Source organism: Abramis brama (assembly GCF_963993115.1).
Source record: "Abramis brama genome assembly, chromosome: 14".
NCBI lineage: Eukaryota > Metazoa > Chordata > Actinopteri > Cypriniformes > Leuciscidae > Abramis > Abramis brama.
In genome coordinates, this window is record NC_139976.1 from 30,593,426 (window position 1) to 30,610,596 (window position 17,171).

Consider the following 17,171-nt stretch of genomic DNA (forward strand, 5'->3'; position numbering starts at 1 on the left):
TACTGTCGTAACCCCGGTTCTCTGAAACATCGAGTGGAGAGATCCACCTATGGGAAGGGCATCCGTACCTGACCTCTGCAGAAGCATCCAATTGCCCCAAGTCTGGCTAGACAGACAGAAGCGCACAGCCAATGCCAGGTAAGGCCACCCCCCCCTTACCTAGGCATATAACTTCTCCGCGCGCTGCTATTCCTCAGTAAGTATATTCGCTTCTCGTGCGGCAAGCGGGGCAAAGCAGGTGGATCTCTCCACTCAATGTTTCAGAGAACCGGGGTTACGACAGTAACCTATTGTTCTCTTTCATCATCTCGTTTCGAGATCCACCAATGGGAGAGACATGGACAGCTCCCCAATTGCCCAATACACTCACAGTGAGGTTCTGAAGGCCAGAGAAGGACGGTCACCTCAGAGAGGCGGTGCCTGACACGTCCCACAAACATGACCCTGCAAGGATGACGCCACGCTAAACTGCTGTGGACAAGCAGGGCATGAAACATGCATGAGACACATACATGATAATGGCCCCCGCACCACCAATGCACATAGCTAAACCCAAGAAGGAATGCGAATGCTTGGTGACAGGAATGAATATGGCCAGCCGGCCCATTCACTCCTCGTTGGTTAACCCAACGGGGCTGTGGGAAAGGGCTAAGAGGACCCTACCCCTAGGACCGAGTGTGCCACCGAGGTTCTGGTGACATCCAACCGGTAGTAACGCTCAAAGGTATGAGGAGAGGCCCAGCTGACAGCGGAGCAGATGTCCTGCAGTGGCACTCCCCTGAACAAAGCCCAAGAGGCGGCTAAGCTCCCTTTGCTTCATAAGCCATAGTATAGCGTCCACAAGCCAATGTGAGAGGCATTGCTTTGAAATGGGACTCCCCTTGTGCGGGGGGAGCCCTTGAAACAAAGAGCTCTTGCGGAAAGCACAGGTCCTGGTCATATATGCTTGCAGAGCACGGACGGGACACAGAGCATTCAGCCCCTGATCCTCCGGGGAGGCAAAAGGTGGAGGGTGAAAAGTGGATAGCTCCAAAACCTCCCAAGTGAACGCAGGGAAGCATTTCGGCATGAAGGCCGGGTTAGGCTTAAGGGAAACCTTATCTCCACTTAGGGAGAATTTGGCGCACGAGGGGTGAACCGAGAGTGCATGTAGCTCACTGAACCGTTTAGCAGATGACAAGGCCGAGAGCAAAGCTGTCTTGAGGGACAGCAGCTTAACGGAAATACTCCCTAGAGGCTCAAAGGATACAGAGACCGCGCTTCCAGCACTATGGAGAGGTCCCACTCTGGAACAGATCTCCTGATGACCGGCAAAGAGCGGCGTGCACCCTTCATAAAACTGCAGGTTAGAGGGTGCTGCCTGACGGTGGAGCCCTCAAAACCCACATGACAGGCTGAAATCGCAGCCAGGTAGACCTTAATGGTGGAAAAGGACCTGCCTCTTTCCATGAGGTCTTGCATGAAACAAAATATCAGGCACCGAGCACTGATAAGATGTGAGACCACGCCCATCACACCACCCTTCGAACACTTGCCACTTAAAGCCATATAGGGATCGCGTGGAAACGGCCCTGGCATTCTGAGTAGTGGCGATTACACGCGGCGGGAGCCCCAGTGTATTTAGGTTCGTCCTCTCACGGGCCAGGCCCAGAGGGCCACCCTATCCGGGTGGGGGTGGTAAATCTCCCCTTTGGCTGGGACAGTATGTCCGTGCGAGGGGGGAGGCGCCATGGCTTGGCGTATAACAGAGGGATTATCTCTGCCAGCCACGGGGCTTTGGGCCACCTGGGTGCTATCAGAATGAGAGACAGGCCGTGCTCTCTTACCCTGGCCAGTGTGAAAATTATCAGGCACAGGGGAGGAAAAGCATACAGCAGCACTTTGGGCCATGGGTGGGCCAGTGCGTCTGCCCCGAGGGGCGCGTCCATGTCCTTTAGCGAGAAGAACATAGGACAATGGTGGTTTTCGCACGAGGCGAAAAGATCTACGGCTGCCTGTCCGAATCTCATCCATAACATCTTCACTATCTGCGGGTGAAGACGCCAATCCCCGTAGATTGGGTTTCCCCTCGATAGCAGATCCGCGCCTCTGTTCAGAATGCCCGGAACATGAGTCACGCGTAATGACAGAAAAACCCGTCTGCTCCACACCAAAAGCCTGTAAGCTAGAGCGTGGAGTTTCGACGAGCGCATGCCGCCCTGACGGTTGATATAAGCCGCTGCCGTGGTATTATCGCACCGTACTAGAACGGGATGTCCCTGCAGGTGAGGCAGAAAATGATTCAGAGCTTTCCAAATGGTAAAAGCTCTAAATAGTTAGTGTGCGCTGAACGTAGTCTGCTCAGCCACAGACCATTCACCGCTCTTCCTTCCTGGGTGGTTCCCCAGCCTGTTAAGGACGCATCTGTCGTCACAACTTTCCGCATCGTTACCGTCCCGAGGGGGGTTCCCCGTGCGTAAAAGTTCTCGCTCTCCCAATGGCGCAGGGCCGCCGAGCAGGCGCGCGTCACTGTTACCGAGCGGCAGAGACCGCGAATCGGGCTGAAATGTAGTGACAAAACCCATTTCGTGAACGCTCTTATTCTCAGGAGACCCAACGGCACAACTTGGATAGATGAAGCCATGAGACCCTGCAGCCTGAGGCATGTGCGATATTGTACTCTCGCCCCTTCTCTGAACTGAGACAGACAGTCCATCAGCGAGCGAACGCGCTCTTGAGAGAGACGCGCTCGCATGGAGACTGAGTTCAATTCCAAGCCCAGGAAAATGACATTCTGACTGGGAGTCAGATTGCTTTTGCTCGCATTCACCTTGAACCCGAGGGATGTGATGTGCGCGAGCACCCGGTGACCAGCGACACCTTCTCCTTCGATTTGGCTATGATGAGCCAATCGTCTATGTAAGACAGAATTCTCAGCCCTGATAGTCTCAGGGGCACCACGCCCGCCTCCGCACACAGACAGAAAGTTCGGGGACCCAAATTGCGCCCGAACGGAACAACTGTGAATTCGTAACAAATGCCTTGGTAGGCGAAACGAAGATATTTCCTGTGTGGAGGGTAGATGCTTATGTGAAAGAAAGCATCTTTCTGATCGACTGATGTGAACCAGTCGTTCTGCTTTATGGCACGGGCGAGAGAGCCTTGTGTCACATTCTGAAATTGTATTTCCTCAAATGTTTGTTCAACACTCGAAGGTCCAATATAGGGCGGGGGGCGCCACGCCTTTTGGATAATGAAAATACCAGGAATAAAAACCATGGTTTATCAGATTGGGTGGCACCATCTGAATCGCTCCCTTGTTTAGGAGGGAGGAAATTTCCTCTTTCAGAATGTGTGAGGCGTTTTCTTCTGTGTGAGAAGAGAGAACGCCGTTGAAATGCGGAGGTTTTATTGCAAACTGCAGCCTGTAACCCTGGGTTACGGTACGCAAAACCCACTCGGGCACTGAAACGGCTTGCCAAGCCGCTTCGTAACTCGCGAGCTGTATGGGCCCAGCTGGTTCATTTGTGATGCAAAGGCGCCATCTAGTGGGCACACTAGAGGCGACATGCAGGGGTTCGGAGGGATTTCCTCTCTCTGCAGTGAGAAGTTTTCTCTGCGGAGAGAGGTCTTCTCTCCAAAACGAATTCATTTGATTCGTAACTTTGTGTGTTTTGTGTTGGGCAAACACTGGGGCAATGGCGCCCTCTTGTGGACGGACTCAGGGCGACATGCATGGGATCAGAGAGATTTGCTCTCTATGTTGGCAGACATATAAATCTGCACGAATTCATTTGATTCGTTTGTTAAATGTGTTGTTTAGTAATGTGTGTGTTTTGTGTTGGGAAAACACTGGGGCCGAAGCCTTTAATAACTGGGTGAGGGGAACCAAGTGCGTGCGGTGTGGTAACACTGCTTATGTACTTTTCCTCACGACAGCGTTCACTAAACACACGGGCTGGGCAGCCACGAGACGGGATTAACAGACCGTCCGCGGGAGACCCTGTGTCTTTTGGACAGGGGTTCCGGGAACGGGAGAGAGGCCCGTGAACGCGGGCTCGATACTCCCAACGGTCGAACAACAGGCAGGCCGCTTGCGTTCGGGGCCGCCTTCCTAGGAAGGCATACATTGAAAGCCTTAACAACACGTAATCGTAACACATCAAGGCCCGTGAGACCGTGTTAACAGTCTAGCGGGACGCTCCAGCCGTGCTTATGAGCTTCGCGAACGCTGGAAAAAACGGTTTTAAGAGTTGATTTCCTCCTGTGGAGCTGGCCACACAATGTTGAGACAAACGGCCGCTCGCTCACAAACTTCCAGGAGGATGTACTGAGGCAAAGCCGCGTGAGCGCTAGCCTAGGGAACGTTAAAAGGACCACGTCATCCCCGTCGCCGGAGCCAGCCGGTTCGTCAACGAGAGTGAGGTTTTCCCACGAAGATGTCCTCTTCAGGGAATGCGGATTGGGCTGATGTCAGCTCAAATATTTTAGAGAGGTGGCGCTCCGGGAGTCCCCCGGTAGCGCGTCATCATCACCGTGTCCTCCATCCGAATCAGAAAGGCCGAGCACGGCGCGCTGAGTCGTGCAACTAAAAGCCGGCTTAGTAAAAGCTAACGTTACATGGACAGCAATTACAATGACCGCAATTCTCCGGGTTCTCCAAAGCTTCTTGAGCGTGTAAAGCCCAAGCAGACCGCGCAGAATGAGAGGGTCCTTAGCGGCGATGAGAGCACCACACGCGGCCGGGCAGGCTCGTCGTGATAGGCTGTTCCCCGGAGAAGCGGCGGTTAGACGGTCACATAGCCATGGGTGGGCCAGCGGTGAAGAACTCGGAAAAATCCGTGGCGGGCAGCCATGTAAGGAGGAGCAGGTGAAGGACAGCGAGAGCGCGGGCGGCTCCGGATGCAAAAAACACAGCGGATAGGCTGAAGAAACGACTGTCACTCACGTCTGGCGGAGGCTGATCTGGCGATATGTCCTCCTGAAGACTCGAAAGTGAGCAGCGTAACGTTAATCCAACCGAACTGTGTCAGTGCAGAGATCGCGAGAAGCGAATGTCAACTGAGGAATAGCAGCGCGCGGAGCAGTTATATGCCTAGGTAAGGGGGTGTGGCCTTACCTGGCATTGGCTGCGCGCTTCTGTCTGTCTAGCCAGACTTGGTGCAATTGGATGCTTCTGCACAGGTCAGGTACGGATGCCCTACCCATAGGTGGATCTCGAAACGAGATGATGAAAGAGAACTGTGACTCCGATTGACAGTATCCACACAGACGGTGACTGACAGCCGCACATTCTCCTCAAAACATAGGATTCATCCGCGCTGTGCCGTGCTGAGGCACAACCCACGTAAAGTTGATAATTCCGCGAATAACTGCAATTGCAGATAGGCTTGGGTATCGAGTATCGATTGGAACCGGGACTAGCTTTGCGATTTTCCCGGAATCGTTCAAAAGTTTAAATTTCGATTCCTAGTTTCGATTCCCAGTCTGCCGACCGGAAGAAGACACCGCTGTTAGGGGCTGTTTACACCTGGTCACTTCATGCGTTTTCTCAGATTGGATAGCTATCTGATTAATCAAAACGATTCCATTTACACCTGGTCACATAAATGTGTTTTTGCGAAACGGATTTAAATCCGATCTTCAATTCCCGCGCTATATGCAGATTGTGCACGTCACTGAAAGCAACAGATATGAGCTGCATTTTATTGATCATCAGCTAATTTCAAAATCAAAGACCGCAATAAGAGAGAGTGACAACAGCCCTGGTAAGATCATTTCTTTCTTTACTTTTAATGATGATGATTATGTGTTAAGCGTCTGCGACTTACTTTCACTTTACTTTGCGATAGTTTGCACGTTGGCTTAATGAACAGATGCTCAGCTTCTCATCTGCGGTGACGCGCGTGTTCCAGTATCGTCGTATCTTGCTATTACATTACATAGCCTATAACACGCTCTCACACGTTTATTTATTTATTTATTTTTTGCATTTTTGGGAGGAGGACAATTTACATATGTGGTTTCAACAACCAGATGCATTTACACTTGTCCAGTTTCGTCTGGAATGCGGCCCAGGCCACCTCCTGAAGTGGTTTGAGCGATCGGATTCATTTTACTCACGTTCCCCTATTAACTCACAGTGCCTCATAAAATGTATTCAGAGCAAACAACCCTGACGTTAAACTTTAAAAACGTACTTATATGATGTTTTCTTATTCTTCGGTATCTTGCAAGTTACAACCATATTCTCTCGTCCTCTGCTCGTTCGTTTGAAAACTGCGCGCGATGCCGGCGAACGTAAAATAAATAAATAAATAAATGATGAAAACACATTTACACATGAGTGTAAACAACCTTATTTAGCCTATTTTACCTGATAGCCCATTTAGGTCAGACTATTTCCTTCAGAAAGACCGTTGGTTAGCTAGCTCATTTAAAATATCCTAAAAAAATTGTTTAAAATAGATTTGATATTTATATTGTACTGTAGTTGAAAACAGCCCTGTGAGAAATTCATAGTAAAGTTCATAAAAAGTAAAAAATTCATAGAATTAAAATTGATCTAAACTTTTTTGACCCTACCTCTTAAAAGAATCGGAATCGAGAATCGTTAAGAACCGGAATCGAAACAAGGAATTGGAATCGGAATCGGAATCGTTCAAATTCAAACGATACCCAACCCTAATTGCAGATTTCGAACAGAGATGGCGACAAAGAGGAAACACTATGGACTGCAGCTTTAAGCTCGTTTTAATCTTTTATGGTATTTTTGTCTTCTGGCTTCAGATCAGCTTATTCGGCAAGTATATAACGGTGTCAATCGCCAGTTGGCTGTTAAAGCTGCCGTCGCCGGCAACATTTTTTTGATCATATTCAGTGAAATCGACACTATAATCCGACAGAACAACATAAATAAGGTGGTTTTAGAAAAAAACCCGAGCTTCTAACTCCACCTGGAGCATGTTATTTATTTTGCAAAAATCCACCGCTCCCGGATCATCGGGTCCAATCAGCGCAGGGGGGTGTGAGATCTGACTGTCAATCACAGATCCCACTCCCCCCTCGCGTACGTTACAATCACATGCACACGCCTGAAGTTCGCAGGCCGGGTCTTGATCCGAGACTTGTATCTCGCTTTCAAAACACTAACAAATCAAATAAGCTCATTTAGAGTATAAATTACGTTAGCAATTGCAATCTATGGGTAGATTAGCCAGGGCAGCATACCTCTCCGAGTACTCCATGGTGTTGATCGATGCTGATGAGACGGGCGCGTTCACAGAAAATCTGGTGCACACGCACTGACGAGCACGAACCACTGATCTATATAATGACTGGATAGCTCATGACGTTCTAAACTGCCACTAGGCAGTGAAGCCACCGGAAGTGTTCGAGTGGCCATCTTACGATTCCCTACCAGCAGAGGGCTCCAACGCCCGTTATACAGAGATTGGTAGCTCCGACGGCACTTTTAAGATGACCCGCTGTGCAGCAAGTGTAAAACGACGTTCACAAAAGGATGTAGGAAAAACTGCCCACATGTTGTAATTCAAGCCCTATAAGTAGTAATTTATATGCAAAATTGTCGCTATGCCCGTGTTGTTTTCTCCGAGGCAAGAGCTGCTGCTTCTTCAAAAAACAACGATAAAACAGTCAACAGTAGCCTATAAGAAACCTCAGAGCAGCAATAATCACAATTAAGTGTCCAACAGCGACACCATTTGACAGCTTCAAAAGAGCTTTGTGCAGAGTCCGTTAACCGTTACATTAACCCATACAATTTGTATTATGCATTTCCTGAACATGTACTTGCTAATCAAACACTTTATATGAACAGACTACTAATCTATAAAACACAATCGGTCTACCAACCTTTTACTATTGTGTCAATTGATGTTGATATGCGCGAGGGAGAGAGAGCAATACAGCGCTTGTGTTGTTTGAAGGCGGTGAGAGTGCGCGCGCGCGGCCGGGGCGCTCTCTCTGCTTGTTCTTATGCGCCCTGTCCACTGATCTAAATAATTCGTTGTTACGACGACTTGAACGACGAACTAATTCCCTCCCTCATTTTGAATATTCACCAATTCACAAAAATATAGGTCTTTAGCATTCACTATTTAATTAATAGTATCAAAATGTTTTTCTTACCTGTGAAGATAGCTTTTCAGTGAAGGCCGACTAGTGTTCTCGTACAGCTTTTTATTCCTTTTGCAAAGAAATTTCCAACTTTAAACAAATACCCATTTAAATGCTTAGGATGTTTGCGTTGTGAGAATGTACAGGGAGACTTTAGATTTAAAAACTGTGTCTCGTTAGGCAATGTTTTTTCAGTATAATCATAAAATTTCCTATTGATTCAATAGAACGCGTGTGCACCTGTGCCCCTGGGAATACCAATATGGCGACGCGGTGGCTTCACTGTTTATGACGTCATGAGCCATAGATCAGTGGCACGAACTCGATGGGAGGATATTCGTTGATAGTGGGGGAGGGGCATGAGAGTTGTAAACATTCAAAATCTTCCAGGGTTGCCGACGGCAGCTTTAACATTTTTATGATTTCTAACAATGCAATGTTGTGAGAACATGAACATAAACGTGAACGACGCTCTGCATCCTCACATGCACGTCAATTAGAATATTCAAGCGCAAGAAGTCGTGAAAAAGGGAACGCAAATGTCTTTTGCAGCATCTTGTGCACAATGCTAGCGTTTAAAAACAAGGCGCTCAAGTTAAAAGAAGTTCAACTTTCAAATAAGGCGTCTCTAGAGACCATGGGCTTTTTTTTCATTCCACTGACCTGCGAATAGCGTTTTGAACAGCAAAAACATTCTGTGAGAACCATCCCTTAAAGTGACAGCAGCCTATTAATCCTGCTGCTGTCTGTGTTACTAAAGTTAATCAAACAACAAAGGACAAAGAAAAAAATCACTCGCTGCTCTTGACTGAATAACTTTTGTAACTTCAGTGAGGATTAATCTGTTTATACAATGAATATTATGCAGCATTATTTTACATTTGATTACTTGAATTTAAATGTCTCTACCTGTAAACTACAGTTGTTAGACCTACCTGAAAAACCTACTTGAAAAGCAGTTTATTTCATTTGTATCTTTGTTCTACTGTATCTTTGTTATTATTTTACTTGTCTTTAATAATGTTTAATGTTTTCATTTTATATTAGGCTAGTAGTTTTAGCTGTGGTATTAAAATTGAAATAGAGAATTTTCACTGGTATCTAAATTTTAATGGCCGGTTAAAATATTTATGGAAATTAAATTTTCACCAGTGGTCATCGGCCATTGGCAGGTGTGACAAAAATTTAGTTTTAGGCCCTGTGTGTGTTCCATTGTCTTTCGCTCTTTGCATCACTCAACAACACTACGCTACTAGGATTATGATATCCACAGAGGCGGCAACCGTGGCGATTCTCTCCGTCGTTTAGTGACACAGCGGGTCATGTAATTTCAACATGAAATTCAACATTTAAATTCAACAAGTCTTGATAAATCCGTGTATCATTCGTTCAGTCGTTTTTTATTTAATATTGAAAGTAGAAAAATGAGAAAACAGTTCCTTTTTCGATTTTTCATTTTTTCCAAAAAACGAAAAACAAGAATTCAGCTTGATTTTTCGTTTTTCGTTCTGAGGTAGAAAAAATAATAAACAGCTTGAATATTCGATTTCTACACATGGGCGGGAATGAAACGCCCCTTTCCTCTGATTTGTCAGCCGAAGATTTTCCTCAGTTCTGCACTGCAGAATAAGAGTCCTCCGTTGTGCAGATTCTTAACGCGTTTATTGCAACTAGGCTACATTTAATCTTTTTTTCATCAAACAACCAGACTAACGAATGGTTCGACACAACCCGTACTGGGGAATAGACTAGACAGGGCTTTCTTCTGTGTAGATATAAATTCACCTACGCTTTGCATCAGCTGGGTATGCAGGGTAAATGACGGCTGTGACGGCTACCATGGTCGCCTCACCCAGTAATTATTTTATTTTTTTAATAATAAATGAAGATATAAATCAATATAATTAGTTGTAAATTAAATATTTTTAACACTAATACACAAAGAAAAGAATAATGCATTGACTATATAATAGGCCTATTTTAACGTAAACGCATGAACTGTCATTCAGACTGACTATCTAACATCCGGAGAACAGAGAACAACAGAGATATTAAAATACATACTCTTCTGAAATGTATTAATTTATATCTCAAAGATGTGCTTTGAGTTTTATAAAAAGCAATAAGGTACTCTAGGCTAGTGCTGTATCTGAATAAGCCCCAGCGCACGGTCATGTTGAGAGGGAAACAAACGCATTGTATTATTAGCCTATTCAGAAATAGTGTAAAAGACCGTAAATAAAATACAACATTAACATTATAAACACTATTAATAACATATGTCTATGCGTATTATACTTCCCCTTTCTGTAGCCTGTCAAATCATTAAATGAATGGTATTCAGAAAACAACAAGAATGAAAAATAAGTAGCCCGTATAATAAAAATATAGCCTAACCTAATAACTTATAATAATAGCCTATTATGTCCTTTATTGAAACTGAAACTGTACGGACATTGGTTTCGCGCATCTCTCATTCGGTCCAAGGTTTCCATATTTGCAATGTAACATTTGGATGCTAACTAGTAATGTAAAGAAGGCTTCGTACTTCAGTCGAGTCCCAATATACACGTATATGCTAAATCATCATCTTCACAGCAAGGGAAATGAGTTTGGAATAACAGCAAGTAGGACTGTGCAGCACAGCCTTTATATTGTACAAAAGACCAATTAAATTAAGCAGAATAATTTTTATATATTTGGTTGACTGTGTTTTATTTTAATAATGAATAGGCTGCGATGTCAAGTTAGCAATGCCAGAAGTGAACTGATAATAGCCTAGATGTTGTGTGAGCGAGCAATGCACCAGCGCCATCACTTGGATTTGTTGCTCAGCAGGGGAAATAATATTCTGGGAACAGAATAATATTCTGTCTTTTAATACTCTGTCATTCGAAGCAGTAAAATTTTTATTTTTATTTGTGTACATTCAAAATGACTACAAATGACCTTTAAAAAATAAAGAAAACAACACGATGCGCTGCGTCTCAGACTCCTTGAACATCTTTCTGGCGCACACCAAAAATGAACCAAAATAGAGTGAATAGCCTTCTGACGCGCCTACTTTTGAAAGTCAACATTTAGATTATTTTAAGTAAAATGCATTATATAGTCACTTAGGAATAAAACACAGCGTGGTTCATGATAAAATAAATTAAAAAAACGTGACTTTACAGTTCGGAAAATAGCAAACCCCTGGCACTTGAGAACTCTGGTCTACAAAGAAGAAAGCCCTGTCTAGTCTATTCCCCAGTACGGGTTGTGTCGAGCCATTCGTTAGTCTGGTTGATGGAAAAAATATTAAAAAGTTGCAATAAAAGCGTTAAGAATCAGCACAACGGAGGACTCTTATTCTGCAGTGCAGAACTGAGGAAGAACTGATGACGGGACAGTTTGATCTTCGGCTGACAAATCAGAGGAAAGGGGCGTTTCATTCCCGCCCATGTGTAGAAATCGAATATCAAGCTGTTTATTAATTTTGCTACCTCAGAACGAAAAACGAAAACTAAAGCTGAATTCTTGTTTTTCGTTTTTTGGGAAAAAATGAAAAATCGAAAAATGAACTGTTTTCTCATTTTTCTACTTTCAATATTAAATAAAAAAACGACTGAACGAATGATACACGGATTTTGATATCACGTGAGTGTACACCATTTTTATTTCTAAATTTGTACCTTTGAAGTAATGAACTGAATGTACCTTTAAAGTAATATGCATTGTACAATTATATAAATCATTTAAACTCAAATCAGTGTTTCATGTCCATTTATTCATTTGGTGAGTAGCCATGTCATAAGCAGGATAATGTACAGTCAGCTGGTCATTACAGCAAAATAAACCCCCACAGGGTAATATAAGGATCATTTATTTAGTGTTAATGACTGTACATTATCATAAATCTGACCAACATTTTGACCACAGTATAATTCAAATCAAATCTCCACTGCGAAAAGGCCCTTTTGTGTCAATGAGTAATCCGTTTGAAGTTGACCTATTTGTTTGTCATCAGTTGAACCACACTGGCATTGAAAAAGTCAAGTAGTTCAAATATTTAGCATAAAAAAATCTTAAAACCAGAAGGATTGTCAGCCAGGCAGACAGACTTTACCAGCAAAAAGAAGTCCAACTATTGTGAAAAATATTGATAAAACAAAAAGTACATATGAGGACCCAACAACAGTATTATTGGGTAATTTGTAAGGTTGTCCTCCGACTTGATTGATGTAAAATCCAACTGGAAATATGAGGGCAGCCATGCAGAAGAGGATCACTATGAAAAGTAAAAAAAAAAATAACATAAGGTTATTAAAACCAATCAACAGATTTGGATTATTTGTGCACATCCATTTTCCCTTTAGGTAACCTACTTGCCATGAAAGCAATCCAGCGGGCATACTTTGTTGCCTCTCGCCGCCAGTGTGAGATCACAAGCAGGCCACATGTGATAGAGAGCGAGATGATGCCCAAGATAATGAAGAACAGGGTAATGACCCATTCTGGAGGAAGGCTTGGGGAGATGCATATCCTGCTTCGACCATGGATGGTCTGGCATTGCTTGACTAGACCCACAGTAAGAGCTCCTACATGCAAAACACATGAAAATGTCATGACTTTAAAGGGTAAAACAAGTCTTTGATTAACACCACATAACACAAGAAGATAACAGCATACATAAATGACATAAGGGTGAGTAAATAATGTCATGTTCCTTTAAATACTTTAAAAAACGGCACAATGATGATATCAATATGCAGATTTCCTGTAACATGGACAAAGACAAGAAGAACTAAGAGTTATAGGAGTCTCTTATAATATTCAGAATTCCACACTAAATGGTGTCATTTAAATTGAGCTGAATACAATCCATTTCTAAAACACAAACAATTGATTAAAATATATCTTAAATCATACTTTTTTTGAAAGCTTTATGACTCCTAGCCTGTAACTTTGCAGTTGCTGATATTTATATGACCAAAAGTAGGTTGAAATTCTGATAGCTTGTAATGTAAATCAATGAAATCTTTATAACAGTATAGCAGACTACTTACATAAAATACATAAATATAAGATATCACTCTATATCTCCCAATAATGTCTTAGTAAGATGATATTTAAATGCTTAGTTTTATGATCAAACCTCTGTAGTTTTAATTGCAGGGGTCGAAAACATATAATGCAGTGCAATTCTGATTTAGAGATTTACAAATGAACATTCCTCAAAATCCTAATGTCTCATATTTGATACTCACATTTTACCATGATATTTTTCTGAAAAATTATGTTTAGATAATCAAGCAAACCTAAGTTGCTTCACTTTAGTAGGTGTTCGGTAAGTGTTCAACTTGAAAATTTACGAATATAAAAGTTAATCTTACATTTACTTTCTAAAAATCAGTGAAGATTTCACAGCAAAACATTTTTACAATTTACTAAAAGGCTTTTTACTTGCTAAAAGGTATAAACAATAAATCAGAAGACATGTAGCAGATTGTGTACAACAGTTTTTTTTTTTAGTTTTGATAACTTCAATAACTTAGAGGCATTAGAAATGTGTGTATCAAATATGATACAGTAGGCTTTATAGGGTTAAGCTATATGAGCAAGATAAAAGACTAATGTAAAAATCTAATCTGGAGGTCTGCTGGACACCAACTCCAACAAACACTAACAAAATGTGAGTAACTGGTTGAAAAACTGCCAAATCCAGCTTTACCATGGGAAAGTTGTATTTAAAGTCATTTCACAGGATATCCTGTTCTTTCCCTACACATCTTTAGAGTGACGCCATAAGAACAGTTGTTTAACCCCTTGTCTCAAATCTCCCATCAGCTTTGTTAATGTAGTGCACAAGTCTTTGAAATATATTTTTGTTATTTTTATATATACTTGAGTAAATTTTGTGTTTCATTTGCTATATCATTAAAATGTAAATGTATATATATACAAAGTTTAACACACACTACTTACCAGAAACAATTATATGGATGTGAAATACTGATTTGGATTGTTTTATTACGGGAGAACAAAAAGAGCTGGAGTGATCCAACAGAGATGAAAGTAGCACAGCTACATAAGACATAGGTTGCGTGGGAGAACAGCCAATTATCCATCTTATTTTTAACCTGAGAGCAAGAGCGGCCATTTGTAAATTGAATGCCTCTCGCTTCCGGTGTCATCCGCTGCCAGTTATTTTTAGCTGTACAAAACAGCTTTTTTATGCTGCTTGATTTTGCAAACTGGTATTTCTTAACATATTATTTTAATGTATTGTCGTCATTATAAACACACTGGTTTGTAGCACTTTTTTTTTTCTTCCCATTTACTTAACTTTGCTATTCTTAGTTATATACCTATAGCAGCTAATGAACTGGAAGTCTTGCACATTCACAGAAAATAGCTTACTTCCGCATTGCAGCATAAAGTGTGTACAGTTTAGCATCATTATGCAAAAATATTTTAGATAGATAGATAATTTCTCCAGTAAGATTGTGCTGTGAATGTTTTCAGCATTCAGTGAGCATTGCACTTTTTGTTCTCTGCTACATCTCTATGGGACAAAAAAAAAAAAAAAAAATCAAGAAACGGCTGGTGAACATCTGTTTTGTGACATATTCGTCTGGGAGAGTATCTTCATAATAATTTGTGAAATAAAAAAAAATATAAAAAAAATGTTCTTCTTCAACAAAACTAATGTCTGCAGACCCTGCAGGGCCCATAATGTGTTAAAAGTCAGAAAGTTTAATGAATATTTTGTTGTCTTTTTTGAGTTAAAATGGAGTGGAAAATGTTAGGATCCATTGTAAGATCATTTGCAGCAACAACATTCTATTAATATTATTCCCACGTTTGCATAACAGAACAATTTTCCAACTAATTAACTGCTGTGTAGATGTCATCTCTGTGGAAGACAATTCCCAACAGACTTCATTAATACAGCAACAAACACACTGAGTAATCAACAACACATTTCCCTTAAAAGCGTTCTTCTGCACATCTCACTAATGCAAAACATTTAATCACTGGCTTTTAACTGCTAATGCCAGATGCTTTATATATTTATATGTTCTATCCATAAATGGTTTTGTGGAGAAAGGAAAATTATAGTGCCCTTTTTTGACCTGCAATGTGTCCCATCATCTACAGCAGGGGAAATATGCTTGTTTAAATATGCTTTTGTTTAGATCCAGATGAATTGTTTTATATGGATTAAATGGATGTTTGTGTTGCAGACAGACACAATGCTCTTTATGCTCAAGTATAAAAACATTGCACATGCAGATACACGTGTGCTCTACCTAAAGAGTTAGTGAGTTACCATAGTATTTGACTGAACATTAAGTTTCTTACCCTCTTGGCCGCCTGTATTGATCCAATCTGGATTTGCAATACTTGCAATAGCAAAGATATCTGCTGCGAGAAAGAGACATCCTGAAATAATAGTGAGTTTATCCATTTTCATACTTCAGATTGTGAACTTCATGAGTTGAGGTCTGTTAGATGTTTGGGACTGTATTAGAGAACTTTCACTCCCTCTTTCCAGTGGGAACCTCATGGAGATGATCTCAGTTCTTCACAGTAAGATAGCATCTGAATGTCAGATGAGGGATTATGATGCAAACAGCAGTATGACATTCAACACACAGCACATCATCCCATTATGAAGTCTTACTCCTCACGTAACGTTACTCCAGAGCTGACCATTAACAGCATCTAATACTTGAGCATCAATGTGAGGAAAATCAGAAGTATTCCGATGTTACGTCGGTGCTGGATCTTTCCCTTTTGATTTATGGATATCGCACGAGTCTGTTCACGCATCACTATCGGATATGCTGGCAAATATGTCGTGCTTTACCGATAACTGCAGTTGTCCTTCTTGTCTTATATTCTTCCGCGTTTCGGTTTAAACTAATATACCGTAAAACAGCGTCCGCGAAGCTTTCAAAACAAAACCCTGCTCGCGAGATGTTTTCCCTTTGTAAGGAATAACGGAGGGGGCAGGAGAAGATGACGCAACACATGACGTCACCAGTCTGATTTTGACAGTTGTTGTGCTCTAATTAGAAATGCCAATGAACAAAAATAGAAGTTTTATCTAATATTTGCTTGAATGTATATCTCTGCATAATTACATGCAACTGCAACAGTAAATGCATGTTATCAATATTACTCAGTAGTCCTATGTAAAATTCCACTAACAACACTGTAAATGGGTCATTCCATGTTAATGACTAGCACAATAAAGTTGTGATTTTAGTTAATCATCTAAATTGAAAACATTTTTTTTTTACAAAAATTGAGACCACAGACACACACTATTCTATTTTTAACTTCAGTCCCATACAAATGTGAAAATTATCATAAATGTGTAGTCATTATATTTTTTTGAGGGGCACATAGGTAGATGTTGTTTTGTCTAAAATCCTCTTTAAACCAATTCCATTGTATCTGTTAACGGGGTTGAGGTGATAAAAGGTGTTTAAATCTATAATAATAATAAAAGGTCTTTAATGTCTGAGGTGGGAAAATATGATAAGTTGGAGGTTTAATATGTGACTAATGATGTGATCCCTGATCATCTGTGTGAACATGCCAGAGACGGGATCATGCCTATGTTCCCACAAATGGCCTACCCCTGACCCCACCCCTAAACCTACCCGTAACTGGGGTTTAGATAAATCGTTAAAAAAAAAAATTCTTAGAAATGTGGGAACATAGGGCCGTGGGAACATAGGGCTGACCCGACCCCCCATAGACATGCTGCAGGTCTCTCTGGGAACATAGCAATAAACTGCTATATCCGTAATGTAGAGGCCTGTTAGACAGTGCTAGAGGCAGACAGGAAGGACAGCTGATTTTCCTTGCAGTGCCAAACCACGTCTAACCATATGTCCCCACAGACATGTTTGAGAACCTTGGAGTAACATCTCACAGAAAGAACTGGTAGATCTTGTGCACTCCATGAGGACGAGATGTACTGTAATAAGACTTAAAGCAGCTGGTGGCCACACACACCACATATTGACTGCTTCTTTTGACATTGACTTTTGCTC

At 42.1% G+C, this 17,171-nt stretch overlaps 1 protein-coding gene across 1 annotated transcript; it reads right to left on the bottom strand.

Annotated features, from left to right (window-relative positions):
• Positions 1 to 11,866: 11,866 nt before the first annotated feature.
• Positions 11,867 to 16,106, bottom strand: mosmob (modulator of smoothened b). The gene is made up of 3 exons (XM_084135285.1): positions 15,466 to 16,106; positions 12,486 to 12,698; positions 11,867 to 12,388 (listed from the first exon to the last, which is right to left on the bottom strand). Exons 1-3 carry the CDS (start codon positions 15,575 to 15,577, stop codon positions 12,204 to 12,206), a joined length of 510 nt encoding a protein of 169 aa, XP_083991411.1. The 5' UTR covers positions 15,578 to 16,106; the 3' UTR covers positions 11,867 to 12,203.
• Between the last annotated feature and the right edge of the window lie 1,065 nt (positions 16,107 to 17,171).